Consider the following 25,057-nt stretch of genomic DNA (forward strand, 5'->3'; position numbering starts at 1 on the left):
GGCTCGTACTTCTGTAGAATTTTGAAAAAAGGAGGTCAAACCCCAAGGGGGACCATCACATGGAAGGCCGAAATGGTTGGAACTCCTTTTAGTCGCCTCTTACGACAGGCAGGAATACCTCGGGCCTATTCTTACCCCGTACCCGCAGGGGGGACGTAACTAATGAGGAGGTATTGAATAGAATAGGGGAGAAGAGGAGTTTGTGGCAAAACTTGACACGAAGAAGGGACCAGTCGGTAGAACATGTTCTGAGGCATCAAGGGATCACTAATTTAGCATTGGAGGGCAGCTTGGAGGGTAAAAATCGTAGAGGGAGACCAAGAGATGAAAACACTAAGCAGATTCAGAAGGATGTAGGTTGCAGTAAGTACTGGGAGATGAAGAAGCTTGCACAGGATAGAGTAGCAAGGAGAGCTGCATCAAACCAGTCTCAGGACTGAAGACCACAACAACAACAACGTGAATTATGCTTGTCATCTCGGTTTCAAGGACACACTCAGTTTCTTTAGATGCTGAATGGACCAGTGAAGTAAAGTAGCATCACATGCAGGGTACAAACTCAATTTGCAGCATGATACCAAGGCCTCTAGCTTGGTGCCAAGTCGCACTACAGACTCAGACAACTCTGCAACGATATAAGATCCAAATTTCTCAACAACCACTATCTGTTGGAGAACTGTGGTTCAGATGTTCACTACACAAAGGCAGTAGCTAATCATGTAGTTGCATACATGTGATGTCAACCTGAGGGTTTTAAGGTTAGGGGAGTCTCTCCTTACGGTTAATAATTAATTGCCTACTGAAATCAAAGACATATCAGCAACATTGTTTTCAGAGCAGCATCCTTGCTGATTGGAAAAAGAAAATATTAATGTGGTGAAAGAAAATACTATGGCTTATTAATGGTAATAATGGCCACACAGTACTACAAAGGAAGTTAAGAGTAAACTGGAAGTGAATAGCTGTGAAATCCTAAATTCAGTTTGTAACATATTTTGCAAGGATAGGCCGTAAGTGATTAAAACATGGTAATGGGTGCTCTCATAGACCACCTGAGTATGGAGCTGTACTGCCAGAGAACTTCGGGGAAAACTTGGAGACTGTGATTGCATTTCCTGATCATGCTACTGTAGTAGGGATTGCCTTCAATTTGCCAGCAATAGAATAGGAGAGTCATCCAATTACAACTGGCATCAGAAACAAGGGTTAATTTGCTCTGAAAGCCTTTTCTGAAAATTACCTTGAGCAGGTAGGGAGAACTAATGTGGAGTGCAACACCTTAGACCTCCTAGTAACTAACGGGCTCAAACTTTCATAATCGGTTAACGTAGAGGAGGTCATCATCGATCATAAGGCTCCAATAGCATTGATCAACTATGGGTGTTACAAAGGATATTAAGAAAAACAGGAAAATATATTTGCTTAGTAAGCGTGACAGGATACAAATTGTGACACATCTGAGTAGCCACCATCAACTCTGAGGACAAAGATGTAGAGCACAAATGGATAAAAGTCAAAAACATTGCACAATATGCCTGAGACCAATGTTTGTGGTTCAAGGATGTGAGGGATGAGAAAGACCCACATGGTTCAATAGTCATATCAGAAAGTTGCTACCAAAGCAAAGAGAGTTCATCTCCAATCAAGCAACGTTACAATCTAGTCTGCATATAAGCTAAAAAACACGAAAATGAGAAGAGTAAGGAGAGCAATACGAGAAGCTTTCAATGAACTTGAAACAAAATTTTGTCACATGATCTCACTAAAAACCCTACAAAGTTTTGGTTTCAAGTAAAGTCGTTAAGTGGATTGAAACCAACTATTCCACCATTCAGTGACAATATTGACAACAAGTTCAGTGATCATAATGGCAACAAAATGGAGGATGACAGGGAGAAGGTTGAAATACTGATTCAGTCTTCCCAAATTACTTCATGGCAGAAGACTGTAATACAGATCCTTATTTCAACCATCCTAAGAAAGCCAAAATGGCAGATATTGAGGTAAGTGACAGCAGAATAGGAAATCAACTAACATTGCTCAAAAGTGTGAAAGCATCTGCACCACACAAAATACCTGTGAGGGTCTACAGAGGTTATGCGCAAGAACTTAATCCCCTTTTAGCAGGAGTTTATCGCAGGTTGCATGAGCAATGACAGATGCCTAGTGACTAGAAAAAGTGCAGAACATACGTATTTTCAAGAAAGGTTTGACAGATGCACTTAATTACAGGCATATAATGCTGATCTCAAATTTTTTTGTCGAGTTATATCTCTCCTCTAAAAATCAACATGGATTCCAAAAACAGAGATCTTGCAAAAAAATCAGCTTGCTCTGCTCATTCATGAACTCCAGAATGACATAGACAAATACGCCTAAGTTGATGACTTGGTCCTTGACTCCCGGAAGTGATGAAAATATGAGGTTATGGGGTACGAGAGTAGATTTGCGGCTAGCTTCGGGACTTCCTTGCAGATAGAACTCAACAGTCATTCTTAATGGAAGAAAATCATCAAGGTAGAGGTGATTTCAGGAGTTCCCTAAGGAAGTGTGATAGGACTGTTTCCACCTACAATTTATATTAATGATCTACTGGTAAATGTTAAAAGGCAATTTGAGGCCATTCATGGATTATGTTAATTGTCTGTGGGAAGGTTGTAATGTCAGAGGACTTTGGTGAAATGCAGGAAGACTTGCAAAAGGAATGTCAATTCACACAGGGACTGGTAGCTGATCCTAAGTACAAACGCATGCAACATATTGGGTGTAAACGGATGAGGGGATCCACTATTGTTAAACTACTGATAAACTCCAAGAAGCAATATGATACATCTTTTGTCAGAAAAAATCCAGAACTGGTTTTTTTTTTTTTTTTTTTTTTTTTTTTTTTTTTAAATAGAAAATTTCACTTACAAAGTAATGATCCTAGCTCCTATTGAAGTAATCCCCTTGGCTACCTATGCACAGTTGCCAACATTTCTAAATGTGTTCGAAACAAGCAGAGAAATTTTCAACTGCAAAGCTTGTAAGCTCATTTGTCACAGTTCATTTAATGTCTGTGATATCTCAATGAGGCTTTCCTTTCAGGTGCCTTTTCACTCATGAAAACAAGAAAAAATCGCAAGGTGAGAGGTTGTGCGAATATGGTGGATGTGTGATGGCAATAACAGAACTTTTAGCCAGATACTTGGTAACACATAAAGCAGTATGGGGCCTTGCACTGTCATACAGTAAGAACCAGTCCTGAGTAAGCCACAAATCAGGGCAGAAACACTGATTTGCTCGATGCAAACATTTCCAGACTTTGATGTAAACGGTTTGGTTTGCTGTTTGACATGGAAGAAATACTCGTGGTGAACTAATCCTTCACTATCAAAGAATGCAATCGACATTGTCTTTGTTCTCAAAGGTTGTCGTTTGACTTTTTTCAAGGCTGGAGATCCAAGACTTTGCCATTCAGTACTCTGATGTTTTATGTAATGATCACATTGGTAGCACAGCTTTCATGACCAACAATAATCTTTGACAGAAATGTGGCATCACATCTGACTCTACCCGGTAGTTCAGCATAAACTCTTCATACTTCCTCTTTCTGTTTGTCTGTTAGTTTCATTTCCCTAAATCTTCACATACAATGTTACAACAAACATCACGGTTCAAATTAAGTTGTTCCGATATCACATGCACAGTTACACGATGGCCTTCTTGCAATAACTGCCTACACATTCAGATCTGGGATCGTATTGCACTGAATCCCTGCTGTCACGAAACCATTTGTGCCACGCGAAAACATGGGTTCTTGAAAATGCCCCACCTGCATATCCTTGCTTAATCATTGTACACATTTCACTAGGGGTTTTCCTGAGCTTAACGCAGAACTTAATGTTTACTCTTTGTTCGCAACCAGCATTCATTGTGCAACTGTAACTAATGTGCCAGGAATCAAAACAGTGTGTTGCTAAGCACAATCCTGCTACCCAGTGCGTTTGCGCAGAAACATGGCCAAGGCCACTTCAAGGGGACATACATATATAACATAAAACATACATTTGTTCCTTTTTAGTACTGCAAACTCATAAACAAACAAAAGAAACCTGACTTAGAAATTTCTGACAAACGGAGTATATCTTGTGCCAGTGGAAACACAATGTCAACACAGCCGAGGTAAACAATGCAGAATATATTTACATGAATATTAAAGAACTTAAGTCCCTGTCATGGAGTGTTAAGTTAGATTCAAATGAAAGTTCGTCTGGTAGTCCCAAACAAGAAAGACACATAACGATTAAGTGGTCAAAGGGCAAAGTGAGTAACAAAAAGGTTAAAGTTCAGGATCACTTAGAATGATAAGAAGTTAGTGAACGACACAATCAGTCGGAGCCTTGGCAAAGGGAGAGCAGATGCACTTGATTGGCATGAGGTCACAGCCTGAAGGGAGAAAAGTCACTGCCCTAACCTTAGTACACATTAGAAGATAAACACAGCATGGCGGCTGTCCAGCGACGATTCCTTTGTGAGACAAACGGGCTGCAGATGCAGCCAGCACCTGGCCCAGAGAGTAAGAATGAGCAGCTAGATCGACAGCTGAGACGAAACTCTGATCCGAGGTTCAACGCCTAGATACTGTCATAGCACAAGGATTCAGAGTTAGCTGCTGGCAGGTGTGTGACGTGTCGTAGGAAAATATTGCCCATGATCACAGCGCTGTGGTCACGGAAGTGTGCTCTACTGGCAGCAGCAGACTTCACACATCTCACGGTGGTTAGCAGAGACTCCATGTACAACAAATCGGCATGTGACTGTTGTTGTCCGGTAGATTTACTAACATGCACGACAAGCACAGATCAGTGTTCAGCATTCAGGCACTTGTGCCTGTTATGGCAAACAATGCCTGAGCCACCCACAAGATGCAAGTGTGTTGAAGGTTTACAGGTTGCTGTCTTGTATCGAAGGGAAAGAAAAAATTCCTTATCGCCAACTGATAAGGACGAAACTTGGAAAGGTGGGACTGGAGCAGGTGAAAATGTTGACTGATCCTCAAATGATTGCGCAAGACAGAGAAGCTGTCGCCAATGGTGAGACGAAACTTGTAAAGGAGGCACTGAAGCCAGTAAAAACATTTACTCATTACCAAATGGTGGGACAAGAACTGAGAGAGGTTGGGGATTGGGCAGACGGCGGTGTTGCTGGGGCTGAAAAATTCCTCATTGCCAATTTGATATGGGGCAAAAACTGGGGAGGGGGCTAGATGCACTTGGTTGGTGTAAGGGTCTGAGTGGTCAATGTTACAAGAGAGGCATTGTATATCATGAAGAGGTTTATTGTTGATATTCTGTGAGTGTTTGTTCAAAGAAGAGCTGGGCAACACATTTCTTTACCTCACATTTGACTTGTTATACAACCATGATCAGAAAATGAGAAAAATTAGGGCATGTAGGGACCAGAAGGTACCTCTGCCACACACCGTAAGGTGGCTTGTGGAATACAGAAGTAGATGTACAACCAGCATCCATTTGAACCTGTTAACTAAAGTCAAGTCTTAATCGCCACCTATAAGTTTTATCCCCACACTAACTAGTTAACAATATCTTGCAGGCTCAGGATTTGTCTAACCAATTTACTCTTTCTTTTAGTCAAGCTGTGCCATAAAATTTTTCAGGGTGTCTACGTGGACAAGGAAAAAAAAATCCCAGATTTTTCCCGGTTAAAAATACACTTTCTCCGGGGCGAAAATACCCTTTTTCCATGTTAAGTGACCGTATACCATTCCTTGGCACTGTAAAACTCATCCTTTGAATGTTTATGGTTTTATAGAAAGACGTAGAATTTCCTGCCACTTAAGAAGACGAAACTCGGGGGGGGGGGGGGGGGGGGGGGGGGGGGGGGGAGAACACGCTTTGAAACACCTTTGATGTGCAGCAATATGTACGCTGCATATTTTCCTATTACGAGGGCATAAATTCGAATTCCACCAAATACCGCATGTTGCACCGCATGTTGCTTTCCAAAGCATTGAAATCGAGATTGCGATGCGCTTTTGTAAGCCGCTCATCACTCATGTCACGTGATCTCGCCAGCTGATGACAGCATAGAACACATGATGTAGTCAGCCAATAGCAAGATCACTCTTAAGTAGTGCAAAAACACAAATAAGAAAAGTTAATGGTTTAAATTAATATACATAGCATTCACATATAATACTGGTCTCCAAGATTAATAGCTGGAAGAGTAGCTAAGCTTCCACATATAATGTTGATCTTTTCTGCGCGTGATACTCTTTAAGATACATCACACAAATGTTCCAGTAAAATTTTTAATAATGACGTAAATGTTTGATCTTCTGAGCTCGAAATTCTTTTAAATGGCCATTCTCAAAGAATTGATTTTTAAATGAGAGTCAAACGCTTTGTTATTTAAGAAATTCATCGTACATTCTCGCACATAGTTCATCTTGCATAAAAGGAAATTTGCTTTTAATGTATGTCACGCTTTTCAAACCACCGTTCGCAATATTTTCCCGCTACCTGTTAGAAATAGGTTTGTTTCAGCAGTTGCAAGAGAGCGCCAGATAACAGTCGTCACCACGCGATGACGCAGAAAGGCCATATGTTCATACGTGCAAAACATTAAAAGATCTTACATTATGTCATAAAAGAAACACGACATCAAAGGATACTTCAAGAGCATCGGAATTTTGTGAACCATACAAAATGCATAATTCGGCTTAAAGTGCACATTCGTATGTCCAGATTCGGATGTAAATTTTCTTGTAGTACCAGTATTGCATTATCTCATGTTTGGTTCTTTATTATGGCATAATGTCATACGTGCACTTGAAATCAGCGAACAGTTGAAACCAGCCTACAGTGTGAAATTAAACAGTTCGTTTCAAATAAACTGACTGCCTCAGCAGAAGAGATTAATAAAAGCCAAATCTCTTTAGCAAACCGACAAAAATAACTTCATTGTTCCGCAAGGCGATTAATGCTTGACTGTCAGAAAGGTGGAAATAAAATCTGAAACTAATGACATATTTTAGCCATCCGTAATTATGCGAACGTATTTTAATTCATTTGATATCTCCCGGTCACAAAAATCCGTTTTATCATTTAACATGAGAGCAATAAACGAAGAGGAAACAACAAAATCACTGAACGTAAACACAGGTCACATGGAGATGGCGCACCTCCCCACCACAACTCAGACTGCTCTGTGCATCAGGCCCGGATTTACTATATTTCCGAACCGGGGCAATATTAGGTAGTGGCGCCAAGCCACACTTCTGTAATAAGAAGTGGGAGAGGATACTACTCATACGCAACTCAACTACGCATGAACAAGAGCCCGCCCGCAACTGTTCAAAGGAATCTCATTTAAACAGTTGTCACGTCACGCTCATCGGAGTCAATTTGTTGTTATGAAGCATTGCATAGTCTTCCAAAAGCCTTTGACACATTTTGCTGTTGGCAGACACTTGTATAACAACTGTGTTTTGTTGTTGTATACGGCGCATTTCCTTTGCAACTTAAGATTCCCCCCCCCCCCCCCCTTCTCGTTCATGTTTCATTGTTTCAGTGTTATTCTGCAGTAGCGGGGTACAGTAATAGCCTTTGTTAGAGTATTGGTTCTTACCACTCAAAATCACAAAAATTTAACTGAAACAATGAAAAATTTCCGGAATTGTAAACAATTCCCGGGTTTTTCCCGGATCTCCTGGGTCGTATACACCCCATTTTTTTCATTAGATATCTAATCTACTTATCAGATCTATAGAATTCTTTTGTAACAACACATTTCTAAAGCTTGTATTCCCTTCTTGGCTACTCTCCAGAGAAAATACCTCCAGAAAAGACTGCCTATCACTTGAATATATATTTGATGTTAACAAATTCTTCTATTTCAGGAAACTTTTTTTGCCCTTGCCAGCCTGCATTTCACATCTGGCACACGTAGGTATGTTACTTTGCACCACCAAGAGCAGAATTTGTCCACTACTTTCAGCACCTCAATTCCAAATTTCATTCCCTCAGCATGCTCGATTTAGGGTAACGAAACTCAAATACCCTTATTTTACTTTTATTTACATTCACCTTATATTCTCTCTCTCTCTCTCTCTCTCTCTCTCTCTCTCTCTCTCTCTCTCTCTCTCTTAAGGCACTATCCACAACACTCACTGCTCTTGGAAGTCGTTTGTTATCTCTACCATAATGACAATGTCATGGACAAACCTTAAAAGTTTGTGTCTTGTCCCAAACTTTCATTCCTTTTCCACACTTATCTTTGGTTTCTTTCACTGTCTGTCCAATGAACACACTAAATAACATGGAGGACAGGCTATAAGCTAGTCTCACTCCCTTCTCCATTACTGCCCTCCCTGCACATAATTTGGCTGTTAGAGCTGTATCATGTATAGTTCTTCCTCCTGGGGCAAGTGCTGAGTGTGTCTCTGCCAGCAGTATCTTTGCAGCATAATACAGTAGGATGAACAACAAATGAGAATATTCAGTATTGCGTTCTGTTGAGCAGCTGAAAATGGAGAAAACTGAAGAACTAAGCTTACCACTATCAACAAAGGAGAAAAAATTCCTTCTCATTTAGAATGGCAATTGTGTGAGAGACAAAATTTTAATTGGTAGTTAGAAAACCAAATAAACAACAATAGCTCTGCTACATATAATTTTAATTTCAACAGGCATCATAACATGTTACTTACATCATGATAACATTTTTTAGCCACCTTCATTATCTGGCAAACATTTACAGAGATAATTTTATATTTTCTGCATAAAAACTGCAAAGAGAAAGCACAGATATTGGGAATGACAGAAATCAAAAGGGAGGCAGAAAATCTGAGCTTGATGGCTGATTGACAGATGAAGCACTAGGTCAGTTTGTGCTGACCCTAAATACAGGGTGCGACCAATAAGTAATAAGACTGAATTAATTAATTAATTAATTTTTTTAACTAACTGGTGCAAATCCTTAGTATTCCTCGAAGTAGCACCCTTGGCTTTGACACACCACATATAAACCAATTCCCACAGCACATATATCTTCTGAAAATCGCTTCTGTGATCCTCTTCAGACATTTTTGACATCTTCCACAGAGCCGAATCAGTGTCCCTTGAGGTCCCCCTTGAGCCGGGGAAAAGAGGAAGAAGTGTGCCGGGGACAGATCTGGACTGTAAGGAGAGTGATCCTTCAATCCTTGAAGCTGATGGGTGACCGGCACACTGGTCGTCTTCGACGAGCTCCGGTGCTCCCGGAACAGCTTGTGCCACTCAAACACTATTGAGCGGCTCAGAGCATCACCCCTGTAGGCGTCCTTAATCATTCCAAGGGTCTCCGTCATGATTTTCTCTAGTTTAATGCAGAATTTTATGTCACAGCACTGCTTAAGGTTTTTCTCCATCTTGAAATGCGACCGTTCTGCTAAACAAAGGACCACAAAAATCAACGTGCTCACCCTCCGGTTCCCCGCAGGCAACTGGAAAAAATATCAATCTCTCTGGAAGATTCCCCACTATCATGCCCAGGCAGTCCAATCCCCCTCCACCTCTCCATTCACGCTACAGAAATTCAGTCCTACTACTTATTGATCACATCCTGTATATCTGTCTCATTACTCATTATCTAATAGCCATTTGTTTAGTCAAACTTCTGATGGAATTTCTATACACATTATTAAAATACAAGCTCTTTGTAAATTTTAACTGACATCTCCAAGAACAGAAATATTTTACTGAGCAAAGTGGAGACTGTTTATGTGTTTATTTATTTTTTGACCTGTAATCTTTTCTGGAGCACCCACTGTGAACAGATTTCAGCTGGAAAGAAAGATGTTGCATAGTCTCTCTGCTAGGACAGACCCTGGAAAAGGCAAGGCCACTCTGTGCCAACAAATAATGCTACCTATTTCTTTTTACTGCTGACCAATGGTCTTTGAAAATTAATTACTGATTGTGGTGTAAAATACTGCCTACACTACAAGAAGATTTTGGTCATTTTCAGTATAAGAATATACAGAGTAGAAACAACTGTAAACACAACAAAGATCCAAAGAGGCTACATAAGTACTCATCCACAGATCACGAGGCAGTGTTTAGTAAATGCGAGAAAATTACAGTGATGCTCAACATGTCAATGGCAGTTGCTACAAGACAGAGGTGTTGTGTATCATGGGGGAATGTTGCTGCTGAAATTCTAAGAGTCTACGTTTGGAGAAGAGTTGGGCGACATATAACTTCCTCCCATACGTGTCTCGCAAAATGAAGAAGAAAAGAATAAGAGAAATTAGAGCCCATATGGAAGTTTATTGACATTCATTCTTCCCATGCACCATTCGTGAACATAACAGGTAAGAGGAAAAATGATAGTGGTACCAGAAATGCCCTCTGACACACACTGTTATGTGGCTCCACCTACAGAAGGGGCAAAAGATGAACACAGATGGAGCCTGTCACAATTGCTGACTCTACTGTTAATCAGTGGGCTACTGCCTTTTATCTTTTATTTCATACAGATCATACTTCCCGTAGTTGCTCGACAGCAAAGAAGCTAGAACAAAGTTACATGTAAATGGTACATTCAGGCCAAACCTAACATTTGTAACATTTTCTTGATGAAATTTTTGTTTGAATCTGCGTGACAGCAAACAAATGAGAGAACATGCTGAAGAAGGTGTAAGCAGTTCCTCTTTTAGAACCACAGTCGCATGAGAACTCTTAAACAACCTTGTAACTGATAGCCCATAGTGCACTGTGATTGTCTCTACGTGTGTACTATACTAAAAAGGCCAAAAACGGAGAGTACAATACATTTAAGCAAAGATTAGTCACGCCAAGAAAAGAAGTGTTTACACAAAATATCTACCCCATATATATATGTCCTATTTGTACTATCTCCTTTGCCTAAATTACATGCTAGAACACCATTAAAATCATTTGCTAGTGCTCGGTAAGTCGAGAACAGTAAGCCGAGAGCAATGCTGACATACCAAGGGGGTCATATAGTATCCATTCCAGCCTCATAGTGACACAGCACCAGTCTAAGTAGTCCTGAGGCTTGTCAGAAATCAGTAAGTGGATGAGTAAGTTGCAAATTATTAAACATAGTGGACTGTATTGGAAAGTACCGTATCTCTAAAATCATCCTTGTGTTTGCTGGAAGTGATTTGAAGGATCTTAAATCAAGATGACTAAATAAGAATATAAATCCTGCTCCTATCGAATAACATCACACCATTCTCAGTCTTAAGTTATCTTTAAAAAGGCAAGAGTGAAAGTTTTTGAACTCAACAAGAACCACATTATGTTATTGTTTTTACTTCTGATAATGTTCTTAACATACTTTTCTGAATAAATAATTTGTGCACCTACCTCTGAATGTGCTATATTTATAGCAGTAAGTGAATTTAAATTTCGGAGTGCCATGAGGGACTCATCTGTGATGTGGGTGCAACCCCCTACATCCAGTTCACTTAACAATGGGCAATATCGGCTGACAGAAATAATCACTTCATCAGTTACTGCAAAAATTCTTCTCATGGACAGTTTTGACAGGTAAGGAAGACTCTGAAATAACTGAGACAGAGCTGCAAAACAAAAACAAAAAAACAATAAAAAAGAGTAACAATGTTATCCTAACATAAATTCCAGCACAGAAACAAGAAAAGGAGCTGACAACCACTCAGCTACATATGAAATACAGGCAATGCACAGGTACACAAAAAAATCAAATAATTGCTAGTTTCCTAAATCCATTATTGACAAGCAGAGTATGAGAGTGGCAAAAATGGGAAGTCTGCTGTCTACATGACCATATTGGAGGAACAAACTGAAAGAGGGAAGAACAAAGAAGGCGAAGCTGAGAGAATGGGTAGAGGATGGCGAGAGAGAAAACTAGTTAAGTATGAGTGTACAGAACAGATCTTGCAACTGGGTCATGGACTGCGAGTGGAGCGTAAGTGGTATATGGATGGACTAAGATATTACAGAGGCTGGAATGAAGGTCAGAGTTGAGTAATTTCATGTTTGTTGATTTCTTAGGATGGACAGAATGTGTGACTGCTATGTACAGATGCAGGTGGAGCTGTGGAACTGTTAGCAAACAGCTGAACATGCTGATGGCTGCGGTCAGCCATCTTCAGGCTGCTGCCTCAGAGTGTAGCGGCTGTGGGGAGTCTGGTCTGTCACCCATATGTTACATGCTTCACCCACAGTCCCTGTTGATGAGACATCTTCGCGGGTACTGGGCGTGGTTGGGCCACCCTCTCCCCAAGAGGAATGGTGGGTTCAACGGTATTCGTGTCGCACGAGGCGAAGGGTCAATGTGGAGGCTGGCCGTGAGGTGTCGCCCGCTCTGCCTGTGAGTGGACATGTGGCCATGGACATGTGGCTGCTCCTTCAGCAAGGTCTGAGCAGGCACACGGGGGGGGGGGGGGGGGGGGGGGGGGGGGGGGGGGGGGGTTTAGTGATTGGGAGCTCCAATGTTAAGTGGGTGATGGAGCCCCTTACGGCAATAGCAGAAATGTCAGAAGGCCAATGTTCACTCAGTCTGCTTGCCGGGGGGGTCTCATCCGAGATGTGGAGGACGCCGCGCCGGCGGCGACAGAATGCACTGGGTGCTCCCGACTGCAAATTGTTGCTCATGTTGGCACCAATGGCTCCTGCCATCTGGGTTCAGATGTCATCCTCCGTTATACAGGCGGTTGGCGGAGTTGGTGAAGGTGGAAAGCCTCGCTCACGGGGTGAAATCTGAGCTAACTATTTGTAGCATCGTTTCCAGAACTGATCGCGGTCCTCTGGTTTGGAGCCTACTGGAAGACTTAAACCAGAGGCTCAGACGATTCTGTGGAGCTCTAGTGTGCAAATTTGTCGACCTCTGCTATCGGGTGGAGAAATGTAGGGCCCCCCTGAATAGGTCAGGTGTGCACTACATGCAGGAAGCAGCTACAAGGGCAGCAGAGTACATGTGGAACGCACATGTGGGTTTTTTAGGTTAGAGAATTCTATGTTTATAATGGGTGGCAGGGACAAAGAATCCAGTGAAATTTTTTTAAGTGCATCATCTGAAAACTACCTTGAGCAGTTAAACAGAGAACCGACTCATGGCAATAACATATTAGACATTCTGGTGACAAACAGACCCGAACTATTTGAAACAGTTAAAGTAGAACAGGGAATCAGTGATCATAAAGCGGTTACTGCATCGATGATTTCAGCCATAAATAGAAATATTAAAAACGGTAGGAAGATTTTTTTCTGTTTAGCAAAGGTGACAAAAAGCAGATTTCAGAGTTCTTGGCGGCTCTACACAAAAGTTTTATCTCAAGTACAGATAGTGTTGAGGATCAGTGGACAAAGTTGAAAACCATCGTACAATATGCATTAGATGAGTATGTGCAAAGCAAGATCGTAAGAGATGGAAAAGAACCACTGTGGTACAACAACCGAGTTTGAAAACTGCGACGGAAGCAAAGAGAATGTCACAGCAAACATAAACATAACCAAAGCCTTGCAGACAAACAAAAATTACACGAAGCAAAATGTAGTGTGAGGAGGGCTATGCAAGAGGCATTCAACGAATTCGAAAGTAAAGTTCTATGTAATGACTTGGCAGAAACTCCTAAGAAATTTTGGTCTTATGACAAAGCAGTAGGTGAATCAAAACAAAATGTCTAGACACACTGTGACCAAAATGGTACTGAAACAGAGGATGACCGACTAATGGCCAAAATACTAAATGTCTTTTTCCAAAGCTGTTTCACAGAGGACGACTGTACTGTAGTTCCTTCTCTAGATTGTCACACAGATGACAAAATGGTAGATATCGAAATAGATGGCAGAGGTATACAAAATCAATTAAAATTGCTCAAAAGAGGAAAGGCCGCTGGACCTGATGGGATACCAGTTCGATTTTACACAGAGTACGTGAAGGAACTTGCCCCCCTTCTTGCAGCCGTGTACTGCAGGTCTCTAGAAGAGCGTAGCATTCCAAAAGATTGGAAAAGGACACAGGTCATCCCCGTTTTCAAGAAGGGACGTCGAACAGATATGCAGAACTATAGACCTATATCTCTAACGTCGATCAGTTGCAGAATTTTGGAACACACATTATGTTCGAGTATAATGACTTTTCTGGAGACTAGAAATCTACTCTGTAGGAATCAGCATGGGTTTCAAAAAATACGATCGTGTGAAAACCAGCTCACGCTATTCGTCCACGAGACTCAGAGGGCCATAGACACGGGTTCCCACGTAGATGCCTTGTTTCTTGACTTCCAAAAGGCATTTGATACAGTTCCCCACAGTCGTTTAATGATCAAAGTAAGAGCATATGGACTATCAGACCAATTGTGTGATTGGATTGAAGAGCTCCTAGATAACAGAACGCAGCATGTCATTCTCAACGGAGAGGAGTCTTCTGAAGTAAGAGTGATTTCAGGTGTGCCGTACGGGAGTGTTCTAGGACTGTTGCACACAATAAGCAGCTGCGATACTACCTCCACTCTGTCTGGGTGCAGGAAAAATAAATTTTGCACCCCACTCGAGTGTGATGCTTTCCACACCAAAAGTGTTTCTATTTTCAAATATCAAGCTGCAGAAAAAGAGAAAATCACAGAAGCAACAGAAGATTTGCTTGTGGCTCTTTATGGGTGTCTCTAACATTTCTATGGACAAGTTGTGATATCTTTGCTTTTCTAAAGCTGCTACAAACACCAAATTTGATTTGGCATGCTTATCTCCAACAGGGAATGTAGTCCAATATCATGCATATAGAGTTTACCTGCAAGTTCAAACGATGACGAGGTATGAAAAGGACGTCCTTGAGCAATGCCGGAAGAAGTATACTGGCGGTCTAATGCCAGTGCCAATGAGTAAAGAACCAGCTCCACAGGCATTGTTAAGCGTGACTTCATGCAAATGCAGAAAGACTTGTGGCAACAAATACAGCTGCAAAAAAGCAGGACTTTGATGCTCCACTGTATGCATTCACTGTGGATTTGAATCATGCAGTAAGGCAACAGAGGTTGAATTCATCACAGAAGAAGGAAAGTTAAATGATCCACTGCCTGTCAGTTGATGTACTGAACTGTGCATATTAACCACATCTGAGCCAAAGCAACAGAAATGGATGAATTTTCCACCTAAAATTTTGTGTATATAGTTAAAATAAAAGTTGAGATTTATTCTTAAACTGTATTCTGTTGGAATATAAGTATAGGTAAAAGTGTTGAAAATATTTATTCCCCTGAAATTACATTAATCTCATAAACTGTGCGTATACACTGCATACGTAATGGCTTAAAGATGATGATTTATTCAGGAGTACTATTTTTGACTAAGGATGGTGTTTTCAGTTTCGCACCCACTTTCATTAAAATTGTTAATGCAACATTCCTCAGTCAGTACAGGACGTAATTATAAATATTCTGCACAAATCTTCAGGGAAATTAAATCCTCTACAATACTTATTATTGTACACTGTGCAGAAAACTGCGTTACAAAAAATGGCGTTAAGGTGAAACCACTGGTATCTCTATCTTTTTGCAATTTCTTAGTATTTTTGCAGATTTTCACTGCCTTATATCTCAGTAGCTGTTTGCCACCAGATTATGTATGAAATTTTCATGAAATTTAACGCTATTTACAACTGATAATGGGATACTTCTCTCTAAAACGAACTGGAAGTGAGTTGCTGAGGAAAAACTGAAAAAAGTGAAATTTCTTAGCAGTTTTTACAAGATGGCGGGTGACACACAAGGGGGAAAAGGTTTTTAGTTTTAACTTAGATTTTTCACGAGAGGGGTACTACACACACACATATACACAAAAATCGAAATTACTCCATGTCACGCCAGAATGTTGGAAATTTTGTGATATGTAAGTAATGTTCTTCAAACATTTACTGACTTATATATGTTATTCAAATTACGCCCGGCACTGTATGATCTGTACATTTTATTGATTTTCAGTTCACCTTGCACTTGATAATGGCTACAAAGCCAAAATCACAATTTTGTGGAATAAATTTACAATCAAATGGCAGAAATTTCATACAAAAAGTACAAACATTACATTTCCTGCTCTCGGGTAAAATATTTCAGAGGTAAAATAGTCCCCCCATTCAGATCTCGAGGTGTGGACTACATCAGAAAAACAATTCTGACATTTTAGCAATGGAGGTGTGGAATGCTTGGTCCCTTAAATAAGTAGGTGAGTTAGAGAATTTAACAAGAGAAATGGGTGGGTTAAAGTTAGATATAGCAGAATCCCATTCAATACTGGATTGTTGTTGTTGTTGTTGTTGTTGTTGTTGTTGTTGTTGTGGTCTCCAGTCCAGAGACTGGTTTGATGCAGCTCTCCATGCTACTCTATCCTGTGCAAGCTTCTTCATCTCCCAGTACCTAGTGCAACCTACATCCTTCTGAATCTGTTTAGTGTATTATTCCTTGGTCTTCCTCTACAATTTTTACCCTTCACACTGCCCTCCAGTACTAAATTGGTGATCCCTTGATGCCTCAGAACATGTCCTACCAACCGATCCCTTATTCTAGTCAAGTTGAGCCACAAACTTCTCTTCTCCCCAATTCTATTCAACACCACCTCATTAGTTATGTGATCTACCCATCTAATCTTCAGCATTCTTCTGTAGCACCACATTTCAAAAGCTTCTATTCTCTTCTTGTCCAAACTATTAATCGTCCATGTTCTCAATACTGGATTATCAGCACAAAACCACGGAGTAACCAAATAGGGGTAATGGAGTATGTCTAATTCCAGTAGTACACATTTAAATATCTACTAGCTCCACAGACGATGAAGAGATTGAAAGAATGTATGGTGAGATAAAAGTAAATTATTCAAATAGTTAAGGGAAATGAAAGTTTAATTGTGATGTGGGACATAAGTTCAATAATGGCAAATGAAAGAGAATGAAAAGTAGTTGGAGAACATGGACTGGGGGGAAATAAAAGCAAGTGAAGCCACCTGGCAGAATTTGACAAAGCACAAGTTAATTATTGCAAACACTTGGTTTGAGAATCATGAAAAAAGGTTTACACTTTGAAGAGACCTTGACACACCAGAAGGTTTCAGGGATGTATTATAACAATAAGTAAGAGGTTTTGAAACCAAATTTAAACTGCAAAACCTATGCAGGACCGGATGTGTGTTGACCATAATTTATTGGTTATGATCTGTAGATTCAAACTAAAACACAGAGGGGAAGGAAAATAAGAAGGTAGGACATGAATAAGTAGAAATAACAAGAGGTCAATAATAGTTTCAACAGCAGCATTTGACAACAATCGTCTGAAATCCGTAAAAAGCAATAAAATAGAAGCCTCAAAATCAGTCCTGGATAACACACAAGATACTGAATGTAACTGATGAAAGGAGAAAATATAAAAATGCAATTAATGAAACAGCCAATACCCAACACAGACATCTATAAAATTAGGTGGACAAAAAGTGCAATATAGGTAAGCAGGAATGGCTAGAGACAGAATGCAAAGCTATAGAAGTATGCATGACAATGAGGAAGACAGATACTGCCTATAGCAAAATTTAAAAAAAGATTTGGAGAAAGAGACATAGCTGTATGAATATCCAGAGCTCAGTGGCAAGCCAGTATTAAGCAAAGGAAGGAAAGCTGTATGGTGGAAGGGATATATAGAAGAGCTAAGCAAAAAGTAAAAATCTGCTGCTAATATTTTCTCAGACTTCACTGTGCATATGGAGATGTGTCCATGGATATCGGGAGTATTAAGAGACAAGCACTGTAGATGGGCTTCAAAATGATTGCCCTCAAACTTCTCCACTGTATCCAACAAGGAAAGAGTTCACAAAATCATCATAACAAGCAGACATTTCACAGTAAATAAAATTGTTCCAAAATGCAATTGAACATCATGCTGTGTAGAAAATGATTAGAGAATCTGTCTTGTTAAAAAATTTTTACCCACTGAATCATATTTATTGACCAAGTATCACAAAGTTTAAAATAGAAGTACCACTCACAGCTTTCTTCTTGAGTTCTAAATGAAGGACATGATTTGTTGAGTATTGTGACACGCGATTATAGCTGGCTCCAAGATTTCCCATCAAAAGAGAAAGCAAGGACAGTATGATCTTCCGGGAAAGTTATAGGCACTGCAGTGGACTGCATTCTCACTGATCTTCAACCTGAGTTAACCATAAATGCTGTCTGCCAAAAACCAGAAGATTTTGAAGCTCCATCAGGCACTGAGCAATAAACGCTGCAGGAAGATCATCCTGCAGTATGATAATGAGTGGCCTCATACAGCTTCTGTCACTGCACAACATTAGGACATCAGTCTGGTACTGTATTTCCCACTCTCCCTATAGCTCTGACTTGGCACCCTCCGGCTGTCTTCTTGTCATTTCTGTAAAAGAACAGCTGTGAGGCCAAAACTACAGGACACTAGATTATATCCAGAAAATGGTGTCAGTGTCTTTGGACAGCTGGAATGAATGGCTGCAACAAGGAAATTTCCACTTTCAGAATAGTGGGGAAAATGTTAGAAAACATGTGGAGACTGTCAAAAAATGGCAGAACAGTCTGTATACTAAAAGGAAGTACAGAGCTTATCTAAAAAAAAATTAATATTCATAACAATGGGTTGCTCATGATTTAGTATGACCCTTTTATGGGGGCATGTTGAAAAGTAATGCCTCTGAATTTTTATGTGAAGACCCTTACAGCTTTATAAATAAAACGAATGTTATTAACAATCAACATCTTTCTTTTTATGCCTACTTGCTTGCAGCTCTCTGTCTCTAGAGGGCTCCGAACTGTACCTTGGGTTCACCATCATCAATAATCTTCCACAGAGTTCCAGATTATCCTCATCCAAATTTCATCTGTTTCCAGAAGTTAAAGATCACCTTCGAGGACTTCCCTTTGGCAGTGTTTAAGCAGTGCAAGCAGAGGTGAGGCTGTGGTTCTGTGAACAAACTCCAACAATTGAACAGATGGTATAAACAAACTGGCCTCTTGTTGGTAGAAATGTGTTAGTTGCCAGGGAGATTACGTTAAGAAATAAATATGTAGACATGTAGAATAAAATGTAGAATGTTAATAACATTCTTTTCATTAAAAAGCTTTCAGAGTTTTCATATAAAAAATTCAGAGGCATTATTTTTAACCACTCTTTTTCTTTTAAAAAAAATTACAAATGTGCAATGAAATCATATTACCTGTTACTGACAAGTTTCTTATTTGATTACGACCAGGATTGAGGTCGAGCTTTCTGAGCTGTTGACAGACTGAAACAGCTTCCAAGGATTTATTGTCAATTTCACATTCACTCAAATCTAGTTTGGTAATTCCTGGATGCAACAAAGAGGATAAACTATTATTACTAATGTTACCCCTCTTTGTGAAGACTACAAGAATCCTAGTTTTAAGATTAGGTGGTAGTAATTTTAGTGAGCCACAATCGCATCTATTGCTGCTCACTATAGTTTCAATGCACCTGAAACATGGAAACAAAGCTAATAAATACATAGAATTCCCAGGAATAACATATTACAGTCTACTTACCACAATAAAATAAAAGCACAAGGTTCAATATGATTATGGGCAGAACATAATGACAGATTAACAAGGACGGAAATGTCAAATATTATGAAAATGCATTCAATGCAGTTTCCTAAAAAGAACGCTTTAAATAGCCAGAACTCTGTCATACAATCTGATCCCCATTTAACTGGAGTTGTCTGCAGCTTTTGTATTAAGCCTCGCCATGTGATAGTCACACCCTCTACTAGTGTTATAAATATGAATGTCTTTGAAAATTTTATTGTACTTATTGCATTTAAAAATCAGTTGGACAGTTTTATGAATATTTAATGATATCAGTATGAGTAATTTCTTACATCCATATATCAGTGGTTTGATTTGGTATAAAAAGCTACCAAACTCTCTAAGAATGTACACGGGAAATGTTTTTAAAACAAAATTAAAATCTTTTCTAATAGAAAAATGTTTATATTCTTTCAATGAATTTTAAGATAGTGATTGTAACATGAGGCATTAGCATATCAGTTGTAATATGATGAATGTAAAAAATAGACATAAGAAGCAACAGCTACAGAATACAGTGTATTTTATAAGTATAAATATAACCATAGTATTAAGTCTGACGTTTGCAAAAGCCATCATTACCATGGCTCCACGCAAAGAAAATGTAAATAAATAAATAACCATCCTTTTATGTGACACGCTATCACTGTGATTTCTCAGAATTCTTACTGCTTTTTAATTATAGGCACTTTATTTATGTGTCAGGCTGCTGCACCTTCCCATACTTCAATTCCATACACAGTATGAGGTATGGACACACAAGTGCAAAATATACTACACAGAATTTGTGACAATGTCCTCATTGCATAGACTGACATTCTTAATTTTTGTTCCCTGAGAGAAGTGCTACTAAGCAGTTCACTATCTTCCATTTATTCCTCCATTTATCTTTATTTTCATGTCAGACAGATGCCGGTTGTGTAACAAATGTCTCCTCACAGAGACGAGTTGTTCATACACTGACCACTCACATACCACAAGATCTGCACCTCATACTCATAGTCATTGCCTTTACCAATACGATAAAGGTTTGTCACCTGAGGCCCACAACTAACGAGGAACTTTTTTCCAATCTGATCTATGTAATGGGTACTCAAATTAATTCTTATTGTCTAGCATGGTATAAGATAATTTAATGAGACTAGTTTCCTTCAGCAGCTATAATCTTTTCCCAGTTTTGTGGTTAACAAGTGGATTTGTTCAAAAAGTTCAGGTTTTTTTAGGTGACCCACACATGGAGAAAGTTCTTGTGATCATTAAAAGATGTGATACATTGTTCAGATATGTCATGCTACATGAAACAAATGATAATCATAAGGGGTGATGTCTGGTGAATGTAGTGGTGGAGTAAGATCTCCCATCAAAGCCCTTCACTTGGTTTGAATGGTTTGCACTGTCATAAAGCAGGATGATTGTCGTGTCTCTGAGCATATTGCAGCTGTTAGTTTTTAAATGCACTATTCCAACTGACTAACTGTGCTTTGTAGCATTTCACCATTTAACCCAGCTCAGCTCATGCTAGACCACAGGCACCAGTATGCAGTTTGTCACGCACCTCAAAATTGTTGTCTCTGAATTGCAAAAATCAATCTCTGCAAGCTGTTCCCAACAGTTCAAATTCTCCATACACTTCCACAAATAAACAAAGATTTTCCACAACAAGTTTTTTGAGATGAAAACAGAAGAGCAACACTTCCTGCAAATGTTGTTCTGTAGGTACAAAACCACACATGTTTAAGAAGCTAAATAAGTAGCTTCTATTCACTCCACTAAAAAGTCATACACAGATCTGAAAGCCTAATTCTTCCACTGTCAAACAGCAACTGCTTCTGTTCATCAACGGTAACGAATAATCCAAGCTAGCCAATAGCAGCCAAAAACAGTGACCATCATATTTTTGTCTCCACGAGAGGAAATACTATTACCCAGTAAATGAAATTTCCTATTGCAGTTACCACTATTCTAATATTGAATCCCGTATTTCACATGTATTGAATATTTTCTGAGTTAGTACAAAATGTACTTTTGAAAGACCTACCCTTTCTATCAAATATCTCACATCTTGCTGTTTGCCTAAAAAGGATGCAGATCAAATACAGGATGAGGTTAGATTTAGAACCTGTAGTAGTAAATTGTCATAGCTGTGTCGGGAAAGAACACGAGTTCCAAGTACTAATACGAGGGCAATCCAGACAGTAATGAAAGTTTAATTGTACCAACATAGTCTACGATAACAACACAAAAACTGAAAACACACCCTCTGGCACACACTTCGTCTACTTTTCCACATAGTTGCCGTAGACATTAAGGCACTTGTGGTGCCTTGGTGACAGTTTGTGTACACCCTCTTCATACCTGTCTATTCAACCCTGTCACAAAAGCAACCTTCAAGGTTTCATTATTTGCAAAGCATTTACTAGCAAGGTGTTCCTACAAATTAGGAAACAGGAAAAAGTCCAATGGAGCCAGGTCCGAACAGTACGGAGTATGCTCGATGATCTACCACCATAATATTTCATACAGCATGGCTCGTGTCAGCTGGGCGGCATGTAGACATGCAGTGTTGCGAAACAGAACAATTCCATGCCAGGACTTGCCTCTTCAGTGGTTCTGGATGGCCCAATGAAGACATTCAAGGATAGCACATTACGCATCACTATTGAATGTTGTGTTGCAGGGCATGAAATTGATGAGTGGGACCCATTCCCTGCCCTGAACACAGAAGCCATCAGTTTTTTAGTTAATGGAGTTTGTTTGCCCTTGTGTGGTTCTTGAGGATGACGACACTCCAGATTATGACACTCCACAGATTTGTGGAGGTGTTATAAAAAAACCATGTTTCATCTCCTGTAACAATCTGGTCAAGGAACGTGTTGATGCCCATTGCAAATGCTCCAAGAAATCTAATGCAGCACCCACTCTCAGCTTTCTGGTCATCTATGATCTTGTGTGGCACCCATCATGCACAGATTTTTTGGCACACAAAGTGCTGAGAGACAATTTTGCGCTCAACTGAACAAGACACTTTCTGACACTGTTCAGGCATGTCGCTAATCGTGAATCACTTACTCTTACACGACACGATCCACATTTTCTTTCAGCGCATCTATGGTGACAGATGGTCGTCCTGATATCTCTGTCATGAACATCTGTCCTCTCATTCTTAAACATTGTACACCACTTTCCAACACTGGGTGCATTCATTAAACCTTCACCACAAATGGTAACAAGTCGGTGGTGAAGATCACAGGGTCTAAAATTTTCTGCCTGCAGAAAACTAATAACACCTTGCACCTCACACTTGGTGGGATTATCAATCAACACAGTCATGGTCAAAGCTATCTCTGCACTTACCAAATGATAGGGCCTGACCTACAACTGAATGTGGCACCTGTCTGCATCACGATGATCAGAAACCAGTGAGCTGCTGCCACAAGAAAGGTGCACGGACAGTATGCAGTAACAGTCCTTACTTTCTGGATGGCCATCATAGTAAGCACTGAAGATCAAATAGTTAAAGGTACTGCAAGCTGGCTAAAGCCAGAGATAAATTCAGCCAAAATTTTTATAAAGGGCCTAACAGTGTTCAGAAAGCATAGATTAAATACAGTAGGCGGTGGCATGTTTGTTGCTTTCAGAAGTAGTTTATCTTGTAGTAAAATTGGAGTACAAATTCCTGTGAGTATGGGTAGAGGTTATACTTGACAACCAGAATAAATTAATAATTGGTTCCTTTTATCAAATCTTGACTGAGATGATACAGTTGCTGAAAGGTTCAAACAAAACTTGAGTAGCATCACAAATAGATACCTCCAATTAGGTAATGTCCAGTTACATTAATGTGACCACCTGTCAAAAGCCTGAATAGCCACCTTTTGCACTGCAGACCACTGCAAGATGGGCATTAAGAGTGTCAATGAGGTTCTGGAAGGTACTGATAGGGATATGGAGCTATGTTGACTCCAGTACCATGGCCAGCTGCACTAGGTTTCTCAAACGAAGATCCACGGGGCAAACAGCACGACTGAGGTGGTTCCCCAGATTCTCAACTGTGTTTAAGATCCGAGGAGTTTGGTGGCCAGTGGAATATGTTAAATGCATCCTGGTGCTCTTTGAAACACGCATGTACTGCACTGTCCTGGAGGTAGATGCCTTTATGCTGAGGAAAAACAAACTGCATGCCTAAGGATAGATGCATATTTGTGTTCATCCACTGGGATGGCCACAAAAACATTCCCCAGATCATAATGCTCCCTTCTCTGGCCTGGACACTTCCGAATGTTGTTGCAGGGTGTCTGTTTTCACTGTTTTCAGATGGTTCTGCCGATGCAGCATAAAACAATTCATCAGAAAAGGCCACCTGTTGCCCCTCAGTGTATGTCCAGTTGCGGCATGGCGTGCCAATTCCAGCCTTTGTCACTGATGAACAGCAGTCAGCATGGGTGCATAAACCAGGCACCTACCGTGGAGGCCCATACGCAGCAACGTTCACTTAACGGTCATTGAGGAGACACTGTTAACAGTACCTTGGTTCATCTAGGCAGTCAGTTGCTGAACAGTTGCTCATCTATTCGCCCATATACATCACAACAGCTATCATTCACTCCTATCGTTACGGTCAGTGATGCATCACAGTTGCTCGGTGCCAGTTTTGGATAGCACTATTTTGTCATGTACGGTACACTTTTTAATCACGGTGGCACACGAACAGTTTACACACTTAGCATTTTGGAGATACTTATACCCTTAACCCGAAAACCAATGACCACGCCAACATCACATACTGTATTTTATGGAATAAGATGCCCTTTCTTCTTCAAAAAGTTGCTTCCAAAATTCAAGTCCATCTCATACTCAAAATTAATATGAAAATGTCCAGTATTTGATTTAAAATTCCTGCCAGTCTTAAAAATGGCCATATATTTGATGCCACAGGAAACCTATCTCTATCTGGCAACAATGGATTCACCTGGCGCCAGCAGCAGTGCACAGGTCCAATGAACATGAGTTGCGGAGATTTAAAAGCTTGCCAACACTGTCTCCCTCCCACCCCGCAATCACAAACCTGGAACACTGTTTACCCTATGATGTCTCATTGCAGTCTACAGTGCCAGTGTACTTGAACTGATACTGATTTATGTTATGTGTGTAATATTATAATATTTTTGTCAGTAGGTTGTTTTGTAAAGGAAAAAAATAAAAGGTATCCAGAGGATTCGGGCTGTAAATTGAAAATAATAGCATATGCAGAAGAATATGGAAACACAGCAACTGAGCAGCATTTCGGCCCTCCAGCAACAGAAAAAAAAAAACATTTGCGATTGGCCAACTAGTAAAGAACTGAAAAAAATGAGGAAGACTAAATGTGCAAATAGAGGACTGAATGCATAATGGCCACAACTGGAAGATGATGTACTGAAATGAATTGAAGGATAACATCAAAATA

The 25,057-nt window shown here is 40.0% G+C and overlaps 1 protein-coding gene across 2 annotated transcripts in view; it reads right to left on the minus strand.

Moving 5' to 3' along the window:
• The window catches only part of LOC126094720 (protein AMN1 homolog), a 105,299-nt gene that overhangs the window by 62,549 nt on the left and 17,693 nt on the right, over positions 1–25,057 (minus strand). For both annotated transcript variants that reach the window (XM_049909262.1, XM_049909261.1), the window contains exons 2-3: positions 19,224–19,501; positions 11,379–11,593 (exon numbers count right to left, since the gene is read on the minus strand). In XM_049909262.1, coding sequence (XP_049765219.1) covers positions 11,379–11,593; positions 19,224–19,501 — 493 coding nt within the window. The remainder of the gene's footprint in view (positions 1–11,378; positions 11,594–19,223; positions 19,502–25,057) is intronic.

This window comes from Schistocerca cancellata, chromosome 8, assembly GCF_023864275.1.
Source record: "Schistocerca cancellata isolate TAMUIC-IGC-003103 chromosome 8, iqSchCanc2.1, whole genome shotgun sequence".
NCBI lineage: Eukaryota > Metazoa > Arthropoda > Insecta > Orthoptera > Acrididae > Schistocerca > Schistocerca cancellata.